Below are 19,878 nucleotides of genomic sequence, written 5' to 3'. Positions count from 1 at the left end.
ATTAATTAATTAATTAAATTTCTATTCTGCCCTTCATCCAGAGATCACAGGGCAGTTTACAAAGTAAAACACAAAAAATATATAGCACAATAACAAAGACAACAGTATTATTATGATTTATTATAAGCCTCTTCACAAAACCCTCACCAACCAGAATAAGGTTGCATGTGCAGCGCTGTCCAAAGGAGCCAGTGTCCAGCATGAAAACATGATCTAGAGGCAAGGTGAGGCACCACCATCAGGTGCTCAAGCAACATGCACCAATGCTAGGCATGATCGTCTGACCAAGAAGCCAGGGACTTTGGTTATTTCCAAAGACTCCCAAGGGATGCCTTACATACTTTAGACCCCAAGACAACACCCAAACCACCACTATTGGTAGTGAAGCCGTTTTATGAACTGCTTGCTCATGAGGAGACCCCTTGCTCATGAGCTGTGCAGAGACTTCATAGATGTGTGCTATATTGCCTTTCTTTGACCCGGACCTTTCTCAAGGACTGGGAGCCCCTTCAGGGGGTCACCAACAATGGTTACAGGGGCCCTACTTGCTCCTCCAAGTCTTCCACTTGTGGGTTGTCCGGGGTTCCTATGAGAACCGTTTCTGGTACCAGGCCTGGGCTCAGCATGAAAGCTATTAAGCATCCATCTGTGCAGCCTGTCTAACTGATGACTGAAGCTAATTCTTTTAAATTCTATTAGGGCTTATAACTGCTCAGGCCAGGCATCTCCTGCTGATATTAATAAAGCTGACTCCATTAAAAAATATATATATATATGCCAGGGGTTGAGTTTTGCTTCTGAGCAAGTCCTGAATTTCCGTACTCTACGGAATTCCAAGAGCGTGCCATTTCTCATGAGATTGGCTGACTTGAAGATTGACTCTGAGCTATGTGCAAAATGACCTAGTTGTGGAATCAAAAATACTGGGTTGGGTGGGAAAGAGGGAATGAAACCCATCTGGAGTAATGGATCTGGCAGCCAAAGTTCATTAGAGTTCAGCTTCCCTATATCCAAACTGCACAGTCAGAAAATTGTGCTCCCGTCTCCTATAACTCAGGAGGTTGGCAAGCTTGATAGGGCTCAACTTCTAAACAGAGCTGTGAGCCAAAACCTGACCTTTTCCAAGTTGCCAGCTTTTCTGCTTTGGAATCCTCATATTGAATATCCTTTCCATGTTTTCTGGGTGGGATTCATCTCGTGAATGAAGCCCATCAGTGGAAGTGGCAAAATGGGGCTTTCCTCCCCCCCCCCCCATATTGAGAGATTCCCCCCAGCAATGTGTAAGGGAAGGGGGGGGTGATCACACAGGGTCCCCGGATGTTTCACGGTCTATTGATCCCTGTGCCACCACTTTATTTCTCGCTGCCACCACCCAGGCCCTACCTGGTACAATACTGAGTCCAGTCAGGGTTAAATTGGAAAATAAACTTCTGTTTATTTATTGCAGTTTAACAAGTGTGTGGTTTCATAAATGGTATCGGCCCATTACAATCATGGGATGCCTATCTAGACCTATAACTTCCTCTATCTGCTCTCACTCACTACACCACCTCTCTGTTCTACACTTAACTGTTCCTGACTCAGCTTATTTCACTACACTAACTCAGCCGACCCACAGACTCTATCCCAATTCACTCCCACTCCAACCAACCACCCAACTCCCAACAAACTCCTCCTTCACCCCTCCCAGAGCTGGTTTTATAGTCCCTCTGACTCCACCCCCTGGGTTCTGATTGGGTAACTTGTTTAACTATTTCACCTCCAGCACTCTCATATGTTAACATCACAGGGGGTTGTTCCTTCTGGCAAGCCTACGAAGGGTTTTCTGCCTCTGGCCTTCTCTTTCCCTCGAGCCTGTTGTTTCTCCCACCTCCCAGCATCCCTCCTACTCTGACCTGTCTTCAGACTCACAACACCACATTCCTGGCTATGGGCTTTCCTCCCCAGCTGCTTCCGTGGGGGGCTCTTCGGCCGGAGGCTCCAACCATTCCTCTGCACCCAGCCAGTCCCTGAAATTGTGTGGCTGGATTATAGCCTACTGTACTGGAGCTGCAATCTATTGCTCTGATTGCTTTTGCCCCAGGCCCCACCCTGCCCTCGGCATGTGGCCCCTGGAAGATTTCATGCAAGGGAATGTGGCCCCCTGACTGCAGAAGGTTCTTCATCCCTGTCTCGTTAGAAAGATTACCAGGAATGGGCATTTGTGGGCTCCCTGCAGGCAAGTGCTCCTCCAAAGGAGACTGAAATATTTAAAGGATGGTGGTAATTGTGGCTTGGGATGAAAAGCCAAATCACTCACGGCAGCCGTTAAGTAAGATTTCCATCAAGCAGCCCATCATTACAGGAACGCTTCTGAGAGCAAAAGGTGGCTGAGAAATATTAAGCAGAGAAAATGCATAGCTCAGTCAGTAGAGAACGAGTCTCTTAATCTAATTGCCATGGGTTCAAACCCCAGACTGGGCAAAAGTTTCCTTTATTGGACTAGGTGGCCCTGGTGGTCCTTCCAACTCTACAATTCTATGATATGGCATAATATTGCACAGAGGCTTAATGTGAGCCTGGATCTCACCCCAGAGCCTTCTGTTCAGCTCCTGGTACCTTTTCCTGAATACTGCTTACCGTATTTTTCGCCCTATAGGACGCACCGGCCCATAGGACGCACCTAGATTTGGGGGGGGGGGAATAAAGGAAAAAAAAATTTTCCCCCACGCGCGGGGCTGGGGCGGGGGAAGCCCAAGCTTCCCCCTCCCCCAGCCCCCAGAACGGGACCCAGAGTGATGCCGAAGCTGCGTGCAGCTTTGGCCTCGCTCTGGGAGTTTGCGGGGCTGGAGGAGGGGGAAGCCCTCCGCCAGCCTTCTAACCAAGTTGGGGGACAGCGGGAAAGGCATGCTGCGCCTCTCCCGCTGTCCCCCGAGTTTGCGGGGCTGGCGACGGGGAGGAGCAGGCTTCTCCCCCCGCCAGCCTTCTAACCAAGTCGGGGGACAGAGGGAAAGGCGCGCCGTGCCTCTCCTGCTGTCCCCCGAGTTTGCGGGGCTGGCGACGGGGAGGAGCAGGCTTCTCCCCCCGCCAGCCTTCTAACCAAGTCAGGCTTCTCCCCCCCAGTTTGTGGGGCTGGCGGTGGGGCTCTCCTGAAGCCTGGAGAGCGAGAGGGGTCGGTGTGCACCGACTCCTCTCGCTCTCCAGGCTTCAGCGAAAGCCTGCATTCACCCCATAGGACGCACACACATTTCCCCTTCATTTTTGGAGGTGAAAAAGTGCGTCCTATAGGGCGAAAAATACGGTATATTACTCCTGTTGGAAGTGTAACAATGGAGATCATTTGATGAGGTGCCTTAAGAGTTATCAGAAAGTCAGTTAAGATGGGTGGTCTGGAGGTATTATTTAGCAACTAAGCAGAGTGACTTATCCAGACATGAGATCAAGCTGGGAGGCAATCAGGATGGGGAGGAATTCAAAACAATCTGCATTTTAGAGTTCTTTCTCACAGAGAGGGAATGAAAGCAAACTCCTTTCACCTGCTCCTTCTCTGACCAGTGGAGGAGCCCAAGCTGATTTCCCTCTTGCTCCATAAGAGCCTTCATTGGAGTCTGGTGGAACAGCCTCTCAGTAGCCCTCAGTTCTGCTGGCTGGTGGAGGAGGTCAGTTCTGCAGTCTAAAGGCAACTTGGGACAAAGGGAGGTGGGTGATCATATTGACTTACCTTGCAGAGTAGTTGCAAGGCAGGGGTTGGGAATGTCAGGTCCAAGGGCCAAGGACAGCCTTCTAGGCCTTTCACTCTGACCCTCTGGACACACACCCCTCGCAAGCCCTGCTTTGCACCCTCCTCAGGTGTTTTTGCCTGTCTGGAATGTGCCCTTGAGCTCTGGTGGTGCCTCCTGCTTCCCTGGATAGAAAACCGAGAGAGGAGCGTGTGTGAGTGTGAGTAGAAACTAGCCTACTAGCATACACAGGTAAGATTCGCACCCATTGCCCCACCCACTTTTGCCCCTGGCCACACCCACACCTGTCCTCTGGGCCCGCAAGGCTGCTCTTTAGGGAATGCAGCCCTTTGGGTGCAAAAATACCACCTGCCCCAGTTTCAAGTAGTTTGTGCACTTAGATAACGGCAGGGCTTTGCACCCCTGAAAGCTCTTCATTCTGGAATTCCTGCATTTCCAAGCAGGAGGTTGTCCTAAGAAGATCTGCTGTGATTAGAGCTATCACAGTACATGTGAAATGCAGTGATGGATAAGTCCTGAGCATGCAGAGGTGATTATAACATGAATCATGTGGGGAAGGAAGGAGGATGAGCTACCAGCACTTCCAGAAAGGAAAATCTCCCCCCTTCTTTCTCTCTCTCTTTTTTGCGTTGTCACTCAGCCAGCTCACATGACTGTATGAGGGATTGGAGTGGCTTGTGGAGATGGATATGGCATGCATTCCTCCTCTGTGCATGTGAGCTGCTTTGCCTCTTTCCCTGCTGTTTCTTCATTGTGCGTGTGCCTGGAGGCCTGTTGTCATCCTTCAGCACAGAAGCTGAGATCGCCGAGAGCCGTGGGTGGGGGAAACTGGCAAAGTGGCAGCAGCCTCTGGACCTGCCGAGATGAAATAAGAGAGTGTGATGATTTCCCATCAGTTTCTGGGTGCAGAACAAAGTGGGGGCAGATGAGCCTTCGTTTAAGGAAGTGGATTTTTGGAACGGGCTGTAGCCACCCCACCTGTCGGCGTGGGAGAGGCTTCCTGGCTGCGGGGTCTTCCTCTGCTGTGCTTGATTTGAAAAAAGTGTGTTTGCTGAGCAGCTGATTCCCAAGGCTCAGCACCCAGCATGCTTGCACCCAATATGATGTTGAGTCATCGTTCCAGGAGGGATGATCTCGCTCAGGAACTGATGAGGTCAGTGTCTGCCAGAAGAGGAGACACGCTGGCTGGCTCCAGGTACTGGTGTGGATAAAGTGTGACTCTTTCATCCTTTTTTGGGAAAAGGTGAATGTAGCAATTTAAAAAGGAGCCCAGTGCAGTTTTTCCCTCTGTCGCAAGTGATGTCAGCATGGAGGACACCTTATCACATGGTATTTCCCCAAACCTAGGAGTCTCACCTCCAAGGCCTCTGAATGAATCACTGGCCTGGCCTTGTGCTTCCTCCTGATCAGCCTCTGCCAAGGAGTGGTTATTCTGGCCCTTCTTGTGGCATCAGTGGTGATTGGAGCTTTCAGTAAGTGATGCAGCGGAAATGCCCATCCTCAAAGGGGACTAACTGCTGTGTCTCTGCATGAGTTCCCCACCGGGCTCAGGTTCCCAGCAGAAGATCTGCCCTCAGAGCACCTGCCGGTTCTATGTCTGTGTGACCTGCTGTTTGAGTTTGCCTCAGATTAGTGATTTATGCAGAAAGGAAGGCCAGTTAGCAGTGCTAAAGTCAACAGCAGGACTTTGGGTCAGATGTCCAGAGCCCTACTCTGTATAATGAGCAGGAGGGCATACCACGTCTTAAAGGAAGTGAAATAATATGCACAATATACAGGTGAAACTCAAAAAATTAGAATATCGTGGAAAAGTTCGTTGATTTCAGTAATCCAACTTGTAAGGTGAAACTAATATATGAGATCGACTCATGACATGCAAAGCGAGATATGTCAAGCCTTTCTTTGCTATCATTGTGATGATCATGGCGAACAGCTGATGAAACCCCCAAATTATCTCAGAAAATTAGAATATTCAATGAAAGCAGCAAAACAAGGATGGCAAAATAGAGCAAGATTGGACCTCTGAGAAGTGGAAACGTATCTTGCATTGCATGTCATGAATCGATCTCATATATTATATTTCACCTTTTAAGTTGAATTACTGAAATAAACGAACTTTTCCACGATATTCTAATTTTTCGAGTTTCACCTGTATATAAAGAAACCATGCTCTCCACCATAAGACTGCTAAGTCCAGATTTTGAAATTGCCTAATTGCACTATGGATTGCAGGGGGTGTTCCCTTCCTCTGGGGGAGGCCACCTCTGACTCCTCGGTGCTTTGATAGTACAGCTTTCCAACTGTTCAGGGCCACAATATGCTTCTAGTTTTCATCTGCCAACATGCTTTGCCTCTGCTGTTAGTTGTTTCAGGAATGTTGCATCATGCTGTGGGGGACTGCTGACTTTTTTTTTGTAATGCTGATCATACAGACTGGGGTGCAGAGGGATCAGATATCAGCAGTGATGGTTCCATTTGAAGTAACTTGAGCCCATCCATAGCTGGGAAGCAGCTGGAATCTAGGTGTCCCCCCAAAAAAACAAAGATCCCCCAAGATGTTTGAGTTTTGGGAAACCATTGGACACTCAAGCTCAGGCTCAGCCTCCAAGCTTCTCTATCTGGTCCTGGGGAGTCTCCCCAGGCTACACCCCTTACCAGTTCTGCTTTGCACCCTCCTTGAGTGTTTTTGCCTGGCTGGAATGTGTCATGGAGCTTGGGTAATGCTTCTTGCTTGCCTGGATGGAAGGTAGAGTGCGTTGTGCAAGTGTGAAGAAACACTGTGCAAAAGTAAAATTCAGTGCCCCACCCATTTTGACTCTGGCTCCACCCACCACTGGCATGTGGCCCCTGGAGGCTTACCCAGAAAGGAATGTGGCCCTCGGTATGAAAAATGCTCCCCATCTCTGGTATGGTGGGCATGTACACGTTGCCAGGACTTTGGGTGGGAGGTGGGGGCAGAACCAAGCTATCTGTGGCATGATTGGACAGTTTGTTAAGTATTTTTATTTATTTACTTGATGGGGGGGGCAGCTGCCCCCCTGCCCCTTCTGGCTATGCCCATGGGCATGTATCCAGGGGTCCCATCAATAAATCGGCATCACCAGGCACCTGTCGTGGCTCACAGCCCAGCAGGGCCAGCACTGCTGAGCAGCCTCTTTCTGGTTGTCCTCTTTGCTGTTGCTGCCTGCTCACCTGCCTTCTCCAAGCATGTGAGCACTAACAAGAATAAGGAAAAGGTCTTCTGGCTGCACTGCGGGGTGGGGAGAATCTTTGAGGGCCAGGCAGGGAGACTTGGAGCCCTGCATTTAGCACCCAGGCCTGAGGTTCCTCACCCATGCAGTGGACAGTACTTAGCAAAGTGGACCTCTGATCTCACTTTGTATAAAGCAGTTTCCTATACTTAGCTTCAGCAAGGTTGCTGGGACATGTGTCTTCGGACAATGTCCTTAGTGGTGGCTAGAAGAAGAAGAGAAGAAGAGTTTGGATTTGATATCCCACTTTATCACTACCCAAAGGAGTCTCAAAGCGGCTAACATCCTCCTTTCCCTTCCTCCCCCACAACAAACACTCTGTGAGGTGAGTGGGGCTGAGAGGCTTCAGAGAAGTGTGACTAGCCCAAGGTCACCCAGCAGCTGCATGTGGAGGAGTGGAGATGCGAACCCGGTTCCCCAGATTACAAGTCTACTGCTCTTAACCACTACACTCACACTGGCTAGTATCCTTTGGGACTTGTGGGGCAGAGTGCACTTAGCACAGAGTCAGTGGCAGGCAGAGCCAACTCATTCTACTTTATTCTCTCCCCCACCATCCTTCTCCTTGCATAGTTCTGCAAGGGCAACGCTGAGACAATAAGGAGGGGAAAGCTGACAGCCAGGACCACACCTTAGGCTGGTTGTAAATAGGTGTGTGGGGGATGGCTGAGGGAAGACTGAGATGGGTGGGGCAGTGCCCCACTTGCTCAAATGGAGCACCCTTCCCTGCATTCCCTAGAACATGCCCAAGAGACATTTGGCTGCTCACCTTTACAAGCAGAACAATGAACTTGGCAGACCTTTGGTGTCATCCAACAGAGTTGCTCTAATGTTTTTGTTGTTTCAACTGGGGGACCTTTGGCCCTCCATATGTTGTTGAACTGCAGTTCCCAACATCTCTGGCCATTGGCCATGCTTGCTAGAACTGGTGGAAACTGTAGTTCAGTAACACCTAGAGGGCCAAATGTCCCCCACACCTGTTTTACCTGGTGCCAGGTGTGTGAATGAGTGAGAGGGTTTTGATACTGATAACATATTGTCTACTTGTAAGAATCACTTTACAGTGATTGATTTTTTTATTTTTACAATTTTTTTTTATTATATGCAGCTTTCAGCATCTTTTGGAACAGGTGACCCTAATCAGTTATTAGTAAATCTATATAAATTTTCAATTGTTGGAGCACCTTAGTGAGAAGGTCAGAATTAGCCAATGCTATTCTAGGCTGCATCAACAGATAGTGTCCCGATCAAGGGAAGTAATAGTACAACAGTCTGAAGGCAGAACTTAAGAGAATAAAACCCTGAAGTACAGCATGTGGGAAGCCACACAAAAATTATAAGTGGCTATGTTATCGATTTGTATTTGAATTGGTATTGGTATTTGGTGTTAATATAATATGGCACATATTGGATTTTTGTAAAAAAAAATTAACAAGGGGGGGGGGGAGTAATAGTACCACTCTACTCTGCCTTGGCCAGACCACACCTGGAGTACTCTGTCCAGTTATGGGTGCCACAATTTATGGAGGATGTTGAAAAGCTAGGATGTGTGCAGAGGAGGGCAACCAAGATGATCAAGGGTCTGGAAACTCAGCCTTATGGGGAGCGCTTGAAGGAGTTGGGTATGCATAGCCTGGGAAAGAGGAGACTGAGAGGAGATATGAAAGCCATCTTCAAATATCTCAAGGGCTGTCACATGGAAGACAGAGCAAGCTTGTTTTCAACAGAGCATAGGACTCAAACCAATGGCTTCAAGCTGCAAGAAAGGAAATTCTGACTAAACATCAGAAAGACCTTTCTGACAGTAAGAGCTGTTCGACAGTGGAATAGTCTCACTCAGGAGGTTGTGGACTCACCTCCCTTGGGGGTTTTTAAAGCAGAGGTTGGATGGCCACCTGCCATGGATGCTTTAGCTGAGATTCTTGCATTGCAGGGGGCTGGACTAGATGACCATTGGGGTACCTCCCAACTCTACAGTTCTATGATCTTAGGTTTTGAACACTTCTTGGTTGTGTGGATAAAGTTCAGTTGGCTCTGATTATTTAAGCACAGGCTGGCTCCCGGAAAGAAATAGGATTCTACCCACTCTTGCTCAAGGGGGATAGAATAAAGCAATGGTACTTATGAGTAGCACATGCTGGGTGAAACTTTGATCTCAAAAGCACTGAAAAGCAGCTTCCTCAGGCTCCTCAGTGCATCCTTCAGCAGAAATTTCAGATGCCCTTTGCTTCTCAACCAACCCAGGAAATGCAATTTTAGGCAAATTAATTGACTTTTTGCACTTTGGCAAGCTATATTAGGAGGTGCCTCAGCTACTAAAACAAGAATGCATCTTTACAGCAGTTTACTGGAGCCAGACAGCCTCCTCCTCCTCCTCCTCATCTCCTCTCCCCTGGTGAAAATGTGGCTGATAAAGGCTGTTCTGTTTTGCTCTCTTTCACCCAGTATTGTTGAGAGCTGATGCTATGTAGGTGCCAAGGCCTCAGACCAGGTTCAAAACCATGGAATAAACTCTGGGGCTGCCATCAACACCAGCCAATTCACAGAATCATAAAATTGTAGAGTTGGAAGGGACCGTGAGGATCATCTAGTCTGACCCTGTGCAATGCAGGAATCTCAGCTAAAGCAACCATGACAGATGGCCATCAAACCCCTGCTTAGAAACCTCCAAAGAAGGAGAGTCCATCACCTTCCGAGTGGGGTTTTTTTGGGGGGTGCGCTGAGCTCTAGCGCTGCCCTCAAAGCCTTTCTGCTGGCTCTGTGTTGTGGATGACACTTAGCACACCGCCATTCTCCTCTGCAATGGACCAGAGGTCCTCAGAAAGTTTTTCCTAATGCTTATCCAGAGTTTCCTTTGTTGTAACTTGAAGCCATTGGTTCTGGTCCTACCTCAGGAGCAGAAGAAAACAAGCTTGCTCCATCCTCCATGGCTATCATATCTCCTCTCAGTCTCCTCTCTAATTGCTGACTCTTGCCCAGATGCAGTCTTACCCAAAATGTGTATTACTTTTGCTGAATCAAGCTGCTGTAAGTCCATCTAGAATGTTTTCAGTGCCTTCCAGCATCATGGCATCGAGCATCTTGCAATCATATGCTAAGCCTTAAGCAGAAAAGCACCTCCTGTAATAGATGTGATGAATCTTTGGCCCTCCAGATGTTGCTGAGCTACAGCTCCCATCAGCTCCAGCTGTCATGGACAACAGTGATAGATGATAAGAGCTGTAGTCCAGCAGCATCTGGAAAGCCAATGCTTCATCCTAAAGGTAAAGGTAAAGGGACCCCTGACCATTAGGTCCAATCGTGGCCAACTCTGGGGTTGCGGCGCTCATCTCGCTTTATTGGCCGAGGGAGCCGGCGCCCAGCTTCCGGGTCATGTGGCCAGCATGACTAAGCTGCTTCTGGCAAACCAGAGCAGCACACGGAAACGCCGTTTACCTTCCCGCTGGAGCAGTACCTATTTATCTACTTGCACTTTGATGTGCTTTCGAACTGCTAGGTTGGCAGGAGCAGGGACCAAGCAACGGGAGCTCACCCTGTTGCAAGGATTCGAACCTCTGACCTTCTGATCGGCAAGCCCTAGGCTCTGTGGTCTAACCCACAGCGCCACCCACATCCTACCTGTCCTATAATATTAGCCAATTCCACAATAGCCCCTTTTTGGACTAAGGCCCATTGGGAATTGGAAAGAAAATGTCCTTTAAAACAGGGCTGGGGAAAACTGTGCCCCTGAGATGTTGCTGGATATTGCCCACGCTGGCTGGGGCTGATGGGAACAGTAGTCCATTAGCATCTGGAGGGCCAAAACTTCCCCACTTTTGGTTTAAGACTACAAAGCCTGTGATGCAGTTAAAGCTTGAGCGACTGGCAATGAGCAATCTGTTGCTGCTCATCATGTTAATGATTCAGGGCTGAACTGTAGACAATTGCAGACAATGGGAATAATGCTGGAGGAATTTGTGCTAAGGTGAGATTTGAGCTTCCATATCTCATGGAAGGGGCAAACGTGCCTTTTGCAATTGTGTACACATAAGGCGACTTATCCTGCAATCTTGGGAGTTTCAGATTGTAGTAAATTCTGAAACATTGAACTTTGCAAACAGTTGCAGCTTATCCTTCCATCTTGTTCTTATTAGCTTAGATGGCTGTAAAAGGGGATTAGATGGCTTTATTTACTGTATTTATATCTTTCCTTTGAAGAGTTCAAGGTTCTCCCCACTCCATTTTTGCCCCCAGCTACCTGTGAGGTAGGTGAGGCTGAGAGATAGTTACCCAAGGACACTTCGGAAGCACCATGGTCAAGTGGGCATTTAAACCCAGGTTCAAACACTAGCCCAGGTGTTGGAAGGGACAACATCTACAGAGATGCTCTCCATACATCCATGTAAAGTATTTAGGATTAGCACCAACACCTTAGGTTGAGGTGAATCCAAAACCTGCTCCATCAGATTGGCCACTGCTTTAAGGCATATCAGCAATAAAGACTGCAGTCCAACGATGGATTTCTAAAACAACAAAGACTCTTGTGGCACCTTGAAGCATTAAAAAAACACACACACATGAAAAAATGGCATAAGCTTTCATGCAGCACAGCTCACTTACCCACACTTATTTTTCCTTTGCTTTTTCCAGGCATGGCCCACAATTTAAAGCTCAGTGTCTGAGTGCCCTCCTTTGTTTTTGCTCTGGAACTTCCCCCACAAAATCCCGCTCTTCAAAGCTCAATCGGAGCAAACGTCAATCCACGGTAAACCCGAATTGATGTTTGCTCTGATTTAGCTTTAAAAAGTGTGGTGTGTGTTTGCGAAGGCAGCTTGTGGAAAAAATAAACCCTGACACAGAGCATTAAAGTGCAGACTGTGCCTGGAAAAAGCGGGGGGAAAGTAAGTGTGGATAAGACGTTTGTCAGATACATGATGTGTAAACCTTGAATCTGCGAACATATGTGCACATGGAGAGAGTTCAGTGGAAAGTGTACAGCAAAATGAGAGATGGTGATGATTACCTGAAAGTAAAATAATTAGAAAATCAACTAAGAAGGCATTACAGTTATTAATTTGACTAGACAGCATTGGTGTAAACACAAAATTTTGGCATGTATACATGCTGGCCAATTAAGGGTTACACATCATGCAAGTGATGAAGTGGACATAGGAACATTAGACACTGCCTTATATTGAGTCAGGCCATTGGTCTATCTAGCTTAGTATTGTCTGCAGCAAGGGTTGGCAAGGTTTACCTTGCCTGGGCTGGTTCATTCCAGTGGAGATCCCTCTGTGGGCCAGATCGCGCACTCGTGTGAGTGTGCATGGCCACGATTTCTGGGGTCTGCACAGACACGATTTCTGGCGTCTGTGCGCAGATGCAATTCTAGGTGTCTGAGCATGCGCAGACACAATTTCTGGCACCATGGAAGTGAGTCCCCACACCACACTGCACCAGTTTAGCGCAGAGCATGGGGACTTGTCTAGTGGGCAGCTTGGTTCAGGGGCAGCATGTGGGCTGGTTAAGTGACCCCCGTGGGCCACTTGTGGCCCATGGGCTTTAGGTTGCCAACCCCTGGTCTACAGGGCCTAACAGCAGCCCTCCAGGTTATCCTTTCCAGTCTGACTTGGAGATGCCAAGAATTGAACCTGGGACCTTCTGCATGCAAAGCAGATGCTCCACCACAGAGTTACCTGTCCCACCTCCCAAATAAGTTGTAACTGCTTTATGCCAACTCTATTGGTCCTGCTGGCTCAGTATTGCCTACTCAAGGTTGGCTGTGGGTCTCCAGAGTTTCAGACTGGGATTGATCTTGGGACGCTTACCACTGAGCTACAGAATTCCCCTGACTGTGGTCCATAAAAGCAGGTGCCATTATAAATGTGTTAATCTTGTGGCATCTTAAGGATTCTGCTATAGCAAAACAAAAACAACAACCAACACAGCCACCTTTCTGTAAATTGTTACCAAAGTCTAGCTGGATTCCAGTTTGATTTGTCAGTGAATGTAATGCAGGATAGAATCATAGAATTGTAGAGTTGGAAGGGATCTCGAGGATCATCTAGTCCAACCCCTGCAATGCATCCCTGGGTAGGCAGCAGCAGCCTTATTGATTGCATCAACGGTGACAGTGGAACACGATGTATGTGCATATATGACATTCTTACACTAGAGAAGGACAGTTGCATCCAGTGTTAGTTCTACTTTGAGCATATCCACTGAAATTTATTTATTGCATTTATGTCACACCTATTTCTACAAATGGCATACATGGTTCTCCCCCATCTCATTTAATCCCCACAACAACCCTGTGAGGTAGGTTAGACTGTGAGGAGGTGACTGGCCCAGAGTCCTCCAGTGAGCTTCATAGCTGAGTGGGGGAATTGAACCCTGGTCTCCTGGGTCATACTCTGACACTCAACACTACCCCCACACTACCTCCCAAACTTCAGATCATTGATTTCAGTTGTGTCTACTCAGAATAGAAATTCGTTGGCTCCAACCCCTCTCCTTCACTTTTGCTGAAATCTCTTCTCTTCCCTCCCCCCATTTTGCTGATCCAGATGTTTGCCTTCTTAGTGTGTCTCTGTGGACACTCCACACGTCCAGATTCAAGATCTTTCCTCCCCATCCCTCTTCGTTGCTGGCAGGACGGTCAGTCAGAGCTGTGCTCTGTCTCCGGGTGCCTCATACTCTTCCCCCCCAAATTCCTCTCCACTTCGATATTGCCTGTCAATCTGGAAGGATTCTTTTCTTTGCCGGAGAAACTGTGCCTATACCCCTCTGGGCTTCAAGGAGGCTTGTGAGGGTCCTTTAAAAGAGCGAGAGCTTTCTACCAAAAGGTTGAAGGATGCGAAGCCGGATGGGATCATGTTTATTTGGAGGGCTGGAGTGTCCCAGTTAGAGAGAGAGCGGTGTCTCATTTGCAGTCCAGGGAATCAACTCCACACAACCCCCAAAGGAAATCTAAGTTAGATCCGCGGGGAACGCGCCTCCGGAGCCAGTTTTGCAGAGGAGGTCTTTGAGCGGCGGGCAGTCGCCTTCCTCCTCCGCCAAGGCTTCCGTCCAGCGAGTAGGAAAGGAGAGCACAGTCTCTAGCCTGGCTCCATCCTCTCATCTCCTTCGCCCCTCTCTTCCTCACAGGCTGAAGTCGTCAACGGGCGGCTACCGAAGCGGCAGCACCAGCACGGCTGGCGCCAACAAGCAGAAGAGCGGGGTCATCCTGGACATCTCCTCCCTGACGATGAACGAGCTGGACTCTGAGGTGCTTCCCTTGCCGCCTCGCTACCGGTTCCGGGACCTGCTCTTGGGGGATCAGAGCTTTCAAAACGACGACAGGTAAGAGCGCAGAGCGGGAGGAGGAGGACGGACCAAGGGCACAGGGAAACCTCACGATGGGCACAGAAGCGATTCAAGAATGCTGGGGTCGAAATGGCGATGCTTTTGGTTGGAGGTTGCTGGGTCAAAAGGCGCCAAAATAGCGGCAGCTGGTAAGAGGGCGCCTGGGGTGCTCTCCAAGGTGCTTATCGCTGCGTTCCGCTTTTACGCGCAGCCGTTTCGCTGGTTGAACTCTGAGCGGCTCCGGACTCCTGTTACTATTGCATGCCCTGAGTGAGCTCTCTCCATGGTGCTGATCCTGTGGAAGCCGCTCTGCCCAAACCTTCCTCAGTCGTCGTTGTTCGCATGGTGGCGGTGGGGATCGGATGCCTTCTGGCTGACCCTCCCGTTTCTTCCTTCCTTCCTCTATCCAGTGTGCTGTAAACGCGCCCGCCGGAACTGCTCCCTTTAAAGATTTAAGAGCCCCTCCGTTCTCCCTTGAGGGCTTTCGCACATACTTAAGACACGTTTGGGAGTCTTGCATGCCATTTGTTCGCAGGAGCGTGTTTGCCTTTTCTAGTTTGTATTTTTTTTTGCTTTGAAGGTAAGATCCCAAGAGAGATTAATTTCTAATCTGAATTACATTCCTGCTAATATAGACATTACTGATCGTGTAAAGTAAGCCCCCTTGAACTTAGTGGAACTTCTGACGAAACATGCATAGGAGTGCCCGGTTAAACTGAAATGTAAAAATGCTCACTTTTGTGTTTTGGGGTGCCAGTTCTTCTTTTGGATTATATATCCCACATTGAGGGAAGGGCCAGAGCTCAGTGGTGAATAGTCTGCTTTGTGTTTAGAAAGCTCCAGGTAGCGTTGAGAATTTTCCCTGGCTGAAACTCTGGAGAGGAGCTGTCAAGTCAGTACAAGACAGTACTGAACTACATGAAGCAATGGTCTGACTCAGTATAAGACAGCATCTTACGTTTTGGAGAAGCGCTGTAGCTCCTTAGAAGAACATCCACCATGTATGCATAAGGTTCAGGTCAAATCCTTAGCACCTTCAGGTAGGACTGGGAGTGTCCCTGAAACCCTGGAAAGACTCTGCTAGACTTGGCAGAATTGGTACAAGGCACCTTCCTGGGATCAACTGCAAGCAGACTCAAAGGTGGATTACAAAGGAGCATATCTAGCTAAGTTCTACTCAGAGTAGACCCAATGAAGTTAATGGGCATCACCTAGGCACATCTATTAATTTCAATGGGCCTTCTCTGAGTAGAACTGACATTGGCTACATTTGAATGGGTGGTTCTTCCCACTGTGTCCCATTCTCCAAAAGCCTTCCATGCTTGCTAAATGGGATGCCAATGCTTTCCTCACCAAACCACTCTTCCTTTTGCTTCCACTGTATCTTATTCCCTTTGCTACCTTGCTGAAAGGGCTCTCCAAAAAACAACCACCCACCCTTATTTTCCTGTAGGAAAGGGACATGGGAAACTGCATTATACTGTGTCAGACCATTGGTCCTCCTTGCTCAGTCTTCTGTACACAGTGGCTCCCCAGAGTTTCAAGCAGGGGATTGAGTCAGAGACCTTTTGTGTGCAAAGGAGCTGCTCTACTGTTGAGCTGTGGTCTTTCTATGTTAGTTGGATTGGTGCATCCCTGAGACTTTGTCCAAGTTGTCTGCTTTGTTGCCCAAACCTTTGATGCTCCTTTTGCTGCCTGTCATCTGTTTTCTTGCTCTGGACACTGCAAAGCTCTCTCTACACCCAGTCAAACATCCCATTGGGTTGTAAGTTCCTTCAGAGAGCTGGTGTAGTGGCAGGGACAAGTCCCAAGGCAATTTTTTAATGTCTGGTAGCTGCTATTGCAGTCTAGAGGCAAGGATGAATCAATGGTATAGCAACAGCTCTCAGGGGTGGGAGAGGGGTTGGCTCTTGTGGTGATGGGCATTTTTGTAAGATGGTGACTTTGGGAGTCATGGATGATTATTGCTTTGGAGAACTGCACCTACCTGAAATTACCTTTGTGTCTAGGGTAATGGATTTGTATTTTGAGAACTGCAAATTTCTGAAATTTCCCTTGTGTCTATGGTCTTGGATTTCGAACTGGAGAGCTGCATGTGTCTGAAATTTCCCTTGTGCTTAAGACAAATGTGGTTCATATTCATTTAAGACATGCATGCTTGGCCATGTGTAAATAGGAAAAGACTTGCATGGTTGATGATACTCAGTCTGAGTGAATGTAAATAAACCTTTGAAGAGGGAGAGGGTGTGTTTGTGATAAACGTTCCTTATTTTATTTGAAAATGGTTTGTGGAGTTTTAGATATGGATCGCTGTTGATTTTAAACTTCCTTCCTCTCCCCTCCCACCTGCCCAATTTGCCATGATTTATTAAGGTTCCTACAAAGTTATAACCAAGCTGTGAGCTTACAGTTGCTTAGCTGCAAATGAGTTTCAGAGAAAGTGTCAGTTAAAACAAACAGCAATAACAGAGTGATTGCCCTCTGGTGAAATGTGTGGTTGTCATAACCATTAGACATGCAATCTATTGCTAATGGGGGTCTGTTCTGCAATATGGCACATTATTTCCCCACAAAGATAATATTTATCTTGCAAAGAAGTGTTCTGTGGATCTCCAAGAAGCAACTAATTTTTGCTACAGGGGGCTCAGACTGAGTGTTCAGGGAAAATTTGGACTGCTTCTTCTCCCTTTCAAAGCAGAGCATTGTAGAGCTAGTTATCTCACCAGTTTCCGTAAGAAATGCCTTTATTGAGCTCTGTTTCCAAGTGACGCCCACTGTAGTCTTGGATAGCTGCTTCAGCAAGGTCCCATATGCAGACAGACTTTGTATTTGTGGTCAACCTCAGGTGGAAGACCTCACTCTATCTGTTAGCCTGCCCCTTATCTAGAGACCCAAGAGATTCCTTTCTGAAACAAAGCACAAGCAATCAGGCACACTCTGGCACAAATGGTTTGGTTTCTTTTAAGTGAAAATAGTATCTTCATAACACATAGGTGGCCCTCTATGCACTGGCTGAACACACACACACACACACACACACACACACATCTGGAAAAAGGATTCAGCTATAATAACTATAAATTGTTTTGATGATTCAGAGGTTTAATCTGAAATCGAACTGGATTTGAGTTTGTTGGTGTCTGTGGCAACTTCTCTTTCTTACATAATGGATGTTGGCAAATTGGATTTTAAAAAGGCGAAATAATACTAGAATTTGAGTTGTAAGAGATGCACAAAGGGAAAATGTTTTAATGCCCAGGAAGTTGGCAAAGTATTTGCAGATTGTTATATTATGCATGTTTTGTATTATGTTATTGGTACTATTGCTTAATACATGTTTGTCATGGCCTCTGGCTAGAACAATAAACTTATGAAATGAACTTGTTATCCCTTTCAAAGCAGCAAAGGGGAGAATTTGCAGAGCCAGACGGCATGCTTAACCCTCCCCCTGCTGGCCATTTCCCTCCATCTATCTGCATCTCAGTTACTACATTCTCAGATTCCTTCTTGCCACATTGAGCTGTGGGTAGGGAGATGTGGTTGAATAGGAGTTGATGGGGGGGGGGGACAATGAAGGGTGAAGCTCACACACCTGTCTGCTGTTTCTCCTATGCAAATCACGCACACACACACAATTCTTGCAATAGGGAAGTGGCAAGTTGATACCTTCAGAATATGGCTCTGGGGACAGAAGACCAGGACTCTGGTTAATAGAATGAGGAGTAACAAATTTTGAAGTAATGCATACTGCCATCTAAATTGCCTAACTGCACCATTGGTCCATTTTTGAACTGGAATCATGAGCCCAAGAAACACATTGGGTGTGCACCTCCTACATACATTAAAAGACTGATTTATAGCCTGCATGCCTTCATGCCTCTTATGGGGTAGGCTTTCTTGACAAATGGTGGGAAGTATGTTTGGCCTAGTGGCTCAGATCTTTATCTCCCCGACCCCACCCATGGGCTGACTTTGACAAATGTACATTGTCACTCACCTGATGTCGTGATGACATCAGGGCATTTTTAATAAATAAAATGGTGGGGTGGGGGAGGGGTCTGCTTTGCCAGCACATTCCCCACAGTATACTTGCTGGCATAGCATCATCCAGCAGAATTGAACTGCACCACCTTGCTCATCAGCTGATGTCACCCAGTAATGCCAACTGATTGACAGATGGACATGTGGTTCTTTTTTTGCAGGGGGCAGGGCGGATAGCCTTGAGGGCCAAGATTGACCAGCAGGCTGGAGGTTCTTCATCCCTGTTTAGAAGACCAAGAAAAGCTTCTGCCCATAATAAACACGTTACAGTGGTACCTCGGGTTAAGTACTTAATTCATTCCGGAGGTCCGTACTTAACCTGAAACTGTTCTTAACCTGAAGCACCACTTTAGCTAATGGGGCCTCCTGCTGCTGCCGTGCCGCCGGAGCACAATTTCTGTTCTCAACCTGAAGCAAAGTTCTTAACCTGAAGCACTATTTCTGAGTTAGCGGAGTCTGTAACCTGAAGTCCATGTAGCCTAAAGCGTATGTAACCTGAGGTACCACTGTAATCTTAAAAGTAGATTTTTCCCATTGTTTTTGCTTATTTATACAAAGAGCATTCAACAGTCAACAAACCTATGCCCAGCAGAAGCACTAAATTCCTGTTTGATTTCATTTAGGTTATTTCTGTTTTTAAACAAATACCTAACTCCACAAGTTGCCATGTATCACTGGAGGCCTTTTGATGTTGCATATATCATAAAACTATGCCAGGTTCATTGAAGAGTAGTGTTTTTCTTGTCTGTTCAACTCTCTTGGACCTGGGCTGTCACTTTGTCCATTTGTATTTAGCTGTGAGATCCAGGTCTCAAACAGGTCTACATTTAGAGTCTTCCAATACCTTGCAATAATAAGGTATGCTGCAGTCATCAGGTGAGTAGTGAGAACATTGTGGGAAAGTTGTTGACAACTTCTGAATAGTATGATATGAGTGCTATTTATTGTTAATATTTGAGGTGCCTCACAAAGCTTTTTGCTGTTGTTTTATTAGACGAGCTTCTGCTAGGCGGTAAAAATGATGTCAGGATGAACTAAAGACTTCCAGGACAAGAAATAGCACTAATGGTGGTCCCCAGCCCCCTGCTGAAAATATAAAATCTAGCAGTTACATGGATGTGACTCCGATGATCACCTACAAGTTTCTCTTCTGAGGTGGAGAGAAGAGGCAAAGGGAAAATGCAATAAAGCCAAGTCGCCACTGGACCTATGCCAAGAGATGGAGAAAATGCAGGCCCACTCTTTCTAGTGCCAGCTGGGAGATACTTGTATGGGTTTGTGGAAATGTACTTGTGGAACATATATTAAACATTTTGTATGATATGCATCTCCTCCTCTTCACTTGGGATAGATTTAGATATACTAAGCTTGCAGCCCTTTATCTATTCACCTAGCAGTAAACCCCACTGAATTCAGGGGGACCAACAACCATGTAAACATGTATTGCACTGCTGGATTCTGCCTTGGTCAGATCACACCTGGAGAACTGTGCCCAAATCAGGGCAGTATGGTTTAAGAAGGATATCAACAAGCTGGAATGTGTG

At 47.3% G+C, this 19,878-nt stretch overlaps 1 protein-coding gene and 1 long non-coding RNA gene across 12 annotated transcripts in view; one reads left to right on the top strand and one right to left on the bottom strand.

Moving 5' to 3' along the window:
* Window positions 1-19,878, top strand: part of KCNT1 (potassium sodium-activated channel subfamily T member 1) — a 202,742-nt gene that overhangs the window by 25,844 nt on the left and 157,020 nt on the right. For 9 of the 11 annotated variants that reach the window (XM_083422886.1, XM_083422890.1, XM_083422889.1 and 6 more), the window contains one exon: window positions 14,096-14,290. In XM_083422886.1, coding sequence (XP_083279012.1) covers window positions 14,096-14,290 — 195 coding nt within the window. Of the gene's footprint in view, window positions 1-13,323; window positions 13,755-13,873; window positions 14,291-19,878 lie in introns of those variants that run through there. The other 2 variants (XM_083422879.1, XM_083422884.1) reach the window with 2 other exon arrangements.
* Window positions 1-19,878, bottom strand: part of LOC310669367 — a 235,446-nt gene that overhangs the window by 106,455 nt on the left and 109,113 nt on the right. The gene's annotated exons all lie outside the window — the stretch shown is intronic.

The sequence above is a fragment of the Podarcis tiliguerta genome (genome assembly GCF_965153285.1).
Source record: "Podarcis tiliguerta genome assembly, chromosome: Z".
In the NCBI taxonomy this organism is placed as follows: Eukaryota; Metazoa; Chordata; class Lepidosauria; order Squamata; family Lacertidae; genus Podarcis; species Podarcis tiliguerta.
This window is presented reverse-complemented; position numbering and strand designations above follow the sequence as displayed.